The 7,417-nt window shown below is 44.2% G+C and overlaps 1 protein-coding gene across 1 annotated transcript; it reads left to right on the forward strand.

Moving 5' to 3' along the window:
* Positions 1-471: 471 nt before the first annotated feature.
* LOC311242214 (fibroblast growth factor 20-like) lies at positions 472-5,723 on the forward strand (the record flags this gene model as incomplete). Its single annotated transcript, XM_084331171.1, has 3 exons — positions 472-895; positions 2,169-2,272; positions 4,184-5,723. The coding sequence occupies 3 exons, from the start codon at positions 472-474 to the stop codon at positions 4,427-4,429; spliced, it is 774 nt and encodes a 257-aa protein (XP_084187297.1). The 3' UTR covers positions 4,430-5,723.
* Between the last annotated feature and the right edge of the window lie 1,694 nt (positions 5,724-7,417).

Here is a 7,417-nt window from a genome sequence, read left to right on the forward strand (position 1 = left end):
AGAGGAGAGAGAGAGAGAGATGAGATGAGAGAGAGTGAGAGAGAGAGAGAGAGAGAGAGAGAGGAGAGAGAGAGAGAGAAAGAGGAAAAAACCCTGATATTACGCACCAGAGCAAAGGGGAGTATCCGAGGAGGTGGAGAAGTGAGAGAGAGAGAGAGAGAGAGAGAGAGTGAGAGAGAGGAGCGATAGACACAAGCTGCTGCTGCAACAGGGAAAACATAACGTGGGATTTTAATCCACAACGTCCGGTTATTAATTAAATAAACACCGGGATTTGTGACTGCACAAAATATAACAAGCACCGGCGCCGGGAGGAGGATCTTCTCACTGAGAGAACACACAGCCTGCGTTTAACTTTATTTTTCTTCCTCCCCTCACGGTTTATTGAACGCGCCCTGGCTGGCGGCTCTCTCTCCACTCTGTAGCCGATACACCGGCGGCTCTACCGGGACCCGGTGTCTGTGAGTGATGATGGGGGCAGCAGTGGCGGGCGAGGTGGCGAGCTTCTCTCACGGTTTCCTGGACAGCTTCGGTCCCTCGCTCATGGCTCACGGCGGCGGCGGCGCCTCGGTTCATCATCCCGTCGGCTCCCATTTCGTCCTCACCCCCGCCGGGGCTGCGCCGGTGCAGCAGGACTACAATTCGGTGACCGGACCGGCGGCGGCGGCGGGGATGATGAGGATGATGGGGCCGGGGATGCAGCGGCTCCAGCAGCAGCACGACAACCTGGTGTCGGCGGAGAGGCTGTCCCGGAGCCTGAGCCTGCAGGCGGACCACCTCAGCCACCTGAAGGGGATCCTGAGGCGCCGGCAGCTCTACTGCAGGACCGGCTACCACCTGGAGGTCCACCCGGACGGCACCGTGCAGGGCACCAGGAAGGACCACAGCAGATTCGGTGAGAAAAGAAACCCGTTTAATTCAATCATTCATGTTGATGTTTGATTTTTTTTCCCTTTGCATTGTTGCTTTATTATATGGTAGAGAGAGAGAGGCTGCAGAGAGAGCCACGATGGTAGAGAGAAGGGGTGAGGGATTTGAACCCGCAACGTTGCCAGTGATTGCGTTGAGCCACCAATTAACCTTTAATTAATGCAGCAAAGCTAAATATCTCATGGGTGACCATGCTGATGAGTAGGCCTTATACTGGGCCGCTACTATACACACTATATCCAGTTTGTAGCCTCTATAGCCTATATAGCAGGAGCCATGGATTTAAAGGGAAAAGTAAAGGTATATGAGTCCCTTTGTTAAAGCAGTTTGCTCACTGCTACTGCTATTAGTGTACAAGCTGCTATACTCCTGCTGCCAGTGTCTACCCCCAGGCTGGATTATGATTTATAAGAAAGCTAGTATTGTGTTATATTCTGGAATTGAAAGGTAAATATAGGCTTTTCGGGGCGGGACAATAGTTAGGAGTATTTTATGGAGCGTAATGTTTGCACATTTGACCGCATTTCTTTCTTGGAGTTGACCTTCCCTCCTTATCTGCAGTTATCAACAGACTGGCCACTAGTCAATGAAAAGTTGGCAGAATTCAGTTAACAGCTTCCAGTTGAGGGGAAGGCATGTGATTTTCTTGCATGTAAAGTTCAACCTTAAGTCATAACTGCTACAGCAGGCTATATAATTATGTTTGACGGACAACTGTACATGTGTTGTACACACAGTCACACATACATGTCTATATGGAAGGAAGAGAGAGAGAGATGTGGGTGTGTGTGAGAGAGTGAGATAGAGTGAGAGAAAGAGAGAAAGAGATAGAGAGAGAGAATAAACATTCCTGTATTGGATTGCGTTGTTACCTTGCGAGGTTTGAGAGGTTGTGCAATTGGCGTTTTGTATACCGTGTTATTCATCATCATAATGTTGCATATACTGTTAACAGTATGATGTGGGTGTGAGGAGAACCCACACCACAGCCCCATTCATTGTCTATGGAGAAGCCCCAGACGTTACATCCAGCCCACATCACAAATTGAAGGGTTAATTCTCTCTCTGATTTCTCGCTTTAGGAGAGAGGGTTGTCTTGCAAGAGTTATATTTTTCTAATGGTATATTATAGGTGTGGATAAATTCTTCTCATGATACTCGTGTTAATGATAGCTTCAGTTATAGTAGTGTGTTTATACGTTTGCTGACGACGTGGTGTTTTTTACATCTGTTTATAGGTATCTTGGAGTTCATCAGCCTGGCAGTGGGGCTGGTCAGCATCAGAGGAGTGGACAGTGGTCTCTACCTCGCCATGAACAGCAAGGGACGACTGTACGGATCGGTAAGTACATAATACATAAACTGTGGGATTGGGGTTATTAAATAATTATTAGTAACCTATACATAATAAAAAAAAAAAAAAAACTATGTGCCGTTTGAAATCGAATTGAGCTGAATTCAATGAATTTGAACCATTTATGAATTGCATTTCACACAGTTTTGGTTGAATAAAATTAGCTGATCGTTAAATTAAATGACCAGATGACGCTCAGTTTTAACAGTGTACACACACACACACACACACACGCACGCACACACACGCACACACACACGCATGCACGCGCACGCACACACACGCACGCACGCACGCTCATGCACACTCTCAAACACACTTTCCTTCCCTCTAACCCTCTCTTTCTCTGTCTCACTATACCACACAGTCGATTCGCCTCTGACCCATTCACTCTGTTACCATTCCAGAATATAGCAAGCGGCACTCTTATTCACAGCCCCCGTGTGTGTGTGTCTACTCATCTCTGTCTCTCTCATCCTCCCCTTCTATAGCCTCCTCCCTCCTCCATCACCCTATGCCTCTCTCTTCTTCCCTCTTTCTATCTCCTCCTCCTCCATCTCTGTCTCATCTTCCTCTTCTGCACGCCAAGGGTCTGATGTTATTTGGTCAAAAAACAGCACAATTTTCTCTCTCTCTCTCTCTCTCTCTCTCTCTCTCTCTCTCTCTCTCTCTCTCTCTCTCTCTCTCTCTCTCTCTCTCTCTCTCTCTCTCTCTCTCTCTCTCTCTCTCTCTCGCTCTCTCTCCTTCCAGTCCCTCTCTATATTCTTCACACACACACACACATAAATATACAACCACTAAATAGATATTTTCCTTTGCGTACATAGCGAGACCAGACTGGGCTGGGGTCCATTCTACATCCATTAAACTAATTACAAATAGAAACTAGAAGATGCGGTTAATTTGTTAATGATATTGGCAGTCGTTTGGACCGCCCCCTCTCACGCTAAATGCAACAATTTGGTAGCTCAAATAAGCTGAGACAGGTCTGTTTCAGTTTATTAGAACTAGCTGTGGACTTAGATCAGTGTCATGTTCACGTTTATAGTTGAGATTACTGTCTATGCAGGTAAATGCTTTTTTCAAAGCTCAAATAATACATATGAAAATGGCAAGGATCTGCATATGCAGGAACATTCTCTGTTCATGGACTTTTATATTATATTATATATTATATGGTGATAATAATAATAGTTATATGGTATTATCCAACAATAATAATAATACACTGTATTTGTATAGCATCTTTCATACAAGAATTGCAGCCCAAAGTGCTTCACAGCAGTACAAATAGACACAAATGGACATAAAATAGACATAGGCATAACATTTGCATAAAATATAATAAAAGTAGTGCAATAAAATAGCTCTCATTTACAGTACAATAATCAAGTTCTTAGCATAAACATAGGCACTGCAATACAATAATACACTATAATACAATAACACACTATAATACAATAATACACTATAATACAATAATACACTATACTACAATAATACACTGCAATACAATAATACACTATAATACAATAACACACTATAATACAATAATCACAGAGTGTATTAAGAGGCAAAGGTGAAGAGGTACGTCTTTAGCTTACTTTGGAAAATATTTAGTGAGTTAGCCTTCCTAATGTCCATAGGTATAGGGTGTTCCATAGCTTTGGTGCAAAGGCTGCATCCCCGATTTTCTTTTGGCTGTTGTTGGGAACCTTCAATAAACCAGTAGTAGATGATCGTAATATTCTAGGGGGCACATAGTTGACAAGATAATTGGCAATGTACTGTAGCTTGGTCCTGTTCCATTTATGTCTTTGTATATAAGGAGAAGTGTAGCAGGGTGAGTGGTAGACCTGTTAAACCTCAAAGTCTCTCTCGCTCTCTCTCTCTCTCCAGGAGAAGCTGTCGGCAGAGTGTGTCTTTAGGGAGCAGTTTGAAGAGAACTGGTACAACACCTACTCCTCCAACATCTACCGGCATGGGGAGAGAGGTGCGTTTTATTTCGTCGCCCTCAACAAAGACGGAACGTCGAGGGACGGAACTAGGTCACGGCGGCACCAAAGGTTCACTCACTTCCTGCCGAGGCCCGTAGACCCGGACCGAGTGCCGGAACTGTACAGAAACATTCTGGGTCAGAGCTGAGACTGAAGGAGACCCCCCCCTCCGCACCCGCTCTTCACTCTGCCCCGGCGGATCCTTCAGAACTGGACTGTAAAAGGGGATCGAATCAAGCGTACCTAATCCTTGCTCCACTTTTTATGGGAGATGGGATGGAACCCAAAGTATAACCCCACGACACTGGACTGAACCGAGGATTGAATCGAGTGCACCTAATCCTCCCTCTACTACTGGGGGAGGTGGAAGGACAAACCCCCCCCCCCCCCCTCAAACTAGACTGCGCAGGAAAGATAAATCAAGGACCACCAAAGCTCTCCTATGGAGGGTAAAGGAGGGCCCAAGCTAGGGACTATCCAAAAATATCGCCCCGTATTATGAACCCCGATATTGCCCTCTGTCGTCACCCTCATGGTAAAATCTTGATGTTTGGGATTTCCCTTGGGGGTTTCCCTCTGTTAGACTTCGATGACCTGTCAGTCCCAATAGCATGTTCTTTCTGGTAATGGTGTGGAACCAATGGGTCCCTAAGAGTACAGGGGATGATTTATGGCAGTATAGCGCTTGAGACTAGAGTACAGGGGATGATTTATGGCAGTATAGGGCTTGAGATTAGCTCCAGCCACCAGCCAAAATGCTGGTAAATATTGGCAGTGGCTGGTATAGGCTAGTAAGTCCACCTCGCAGGTACAGTAGCACATCCTGTGTTCAATCAGTCTTTTTTACGTAGTCAAAACTGCTTTGGCTGCTGAGAAATTGTCTGGGGGGAAATACTGAATCCTTTCCCGTAGTGGCCCGGGTGACAGAAAAAAAGGTCCATGCACTGGATAGGAGCCATCTTTGTTTTTGGGCATCACCTCTCCTCGTGCTGCTTATGTCATCTTTGAAGGACGGTGTCCCATTGAGACGGTGTCCCGTTGAGTAGTAGCTCAGAGGATTCTGATTGGACAATCTGGCTTTTCTGTGCGGTTGCATGGGGAATAAAAGAAGAAGAGTGTGGTTCTCTCTGGTTGAGTTTTTCTTCTTCTGTGGTATGCCATGGTGGTGGAGTGGACTCTGTGTTCTCAGAACTCTCTAGGAATTTGTTCTGAAAGTCAGTGAAGGATTTCCGTTGTGTTTCACAAGCAGCTGCATCAGATGTGGTACTCCAGCACGGGACTGAGGAGGAACTGCAAGCATGACGGGACTGACGAGGAACTCCAAGCATGATGGGACTGACGAGGAACTTCACACTTTAAAACCTGTTGTTTATGTTTTTATCTCCTCTTAATTTATGCAGTTCTCCTCTTGGGACATATATTTATTTCATATATTTATTTATTTTGAGAATATATTTTTACAGGTATAATGCGAGCTATAATAAAAAAATACTTGAGAATCCATGAGAGATTTATTTTGTGCCGCTATGCTGCTTTGCATCCTCACTGTCTATATCTGATTGAAGAACGTATTTTGATATTGAGTTTTCAGATTTAAAGGCAAACCTTGGCATTTTGAAGTGTAGTTGGTTATTAAACATCTTGTCACATTGTGCGATGAAAACATTTCTCCATTTGTTCTGTTACCCTAGAAATGGCTCATTAGCATTGTTACCATTTCCCATTAACACTTTCAGTGCCCAGCAGGGGGCGCACATTTAGTGCTTGAATGCCCACCATCCACTTCAATGTTAGCATTAATATCGCCTAATCTATGTTTTTAATTATGGCTATGTATCTAATCTGCCCGTCGCTTATCAATGACTCATTTCCAGTCAACATTGTCGAAGCGGATTGTTTTTTTATCGGTTCATTTCCGTTTTATAGCATTTTGAAAAAAAGAGAAAAAAGATTCCATGATAATCGCCCTGTACTGTAATATTCTAGAACGTTGTCATTTTTCGGCCTATTTATGAATAGTTTTCAAATAAACGCTAGATTATCGATAGTATATGTGTACGTGTGCGCGCTGGTGCCGCGAGCTGAAAATCGATTATCTCAGTTCCTGATCGCTCTTACAGTCAAACAGCCATATCACATTATAGGGGAAAAGCTTATATCTCCGTGAAAACAGGTCTGATTCTCCTAAGACTGGTAAAATAGATTCCTTACCTGAGATCAGATGGTATCCAAATGGATTATTCCAATTCCTGATCGCCATTCCAAAAATCAATCCTTTTATTGATCCCACACGTATACTGTAAAACACATATTACACGCTGTGCTGAGGGTCCAGAATGAATCTGATCGGCTCCGGTTACATGCGTGAGAAGTAAAATGTGAATTCCGGAGTTTCTTTCTCTCATCCATTTTCATCGAGTCCAATCCAAAAGGGTGCATTACCATCTGGGAGACGATAGGGGGCGCTTTTTTCACATCTGAGCGCCTGGCGGGGCAGGGTTACCAACGGTAGACTTGGTTGATGAAATATGAATTCAGATCGCTAATAAAAAAAAATAAAACAAGAATTCTCGTGATGGGCATTCAACCTGCCGGCTGATAACCCGAGATATCTTGTGATGGGCATTCAAAGTGTTAAAACCTATGGTCATTACTCGCTGCAAGCTAACTAGCAAGCTACCCAGCTTGGTTTCAAGGAGGAATGCTCACTATGACGATGCTAAAGATGCAGATGCAGCAGCTGATCAAGTTACTGGCAGAAATCCTAAATGCCAAAGTATCTTCTTAAGTGGCAGGGTATGGGAGTTGTGCTGTCAGGACCAGGCACGTGCACACATAGAGCCCAAGGGGTGCTTGAGCACCTGCCTTTTTGAGCCTCATAAAAAAGTGCCCTTTTTGAAAGTTTTTTTTTTTTTTTTTTGTTGTTACGCATATAGACTGCCCTTCCAACTGAAAAATGTCAGGATAGAATACAAATATTAGGTAAAGAGAGAGAGATGCATAGCGTGGGTGGTGATGATGATGATGATGATGATGATGATGATGATGATAGAAACCGCTGGCGCATACAGTTGAATGCTGGTATTACACTCATTGAGGGACACGAAGAAGTCAAGTCCGATGGGATTTGGGAATC

Source organism: Notolepis coatsorum (genome assembly GCF_963971535.1).
Source record: "Notolepis coatsorum genome assembly, chromosome: 15".
Taxonomy (NCBI): domain Eukaryota; kingdom Metazoa; phylum Chordata; class Actinopteri; order Aulopiformes; family Paralepididae; genus Notolepis; species Notolepis coatsorum.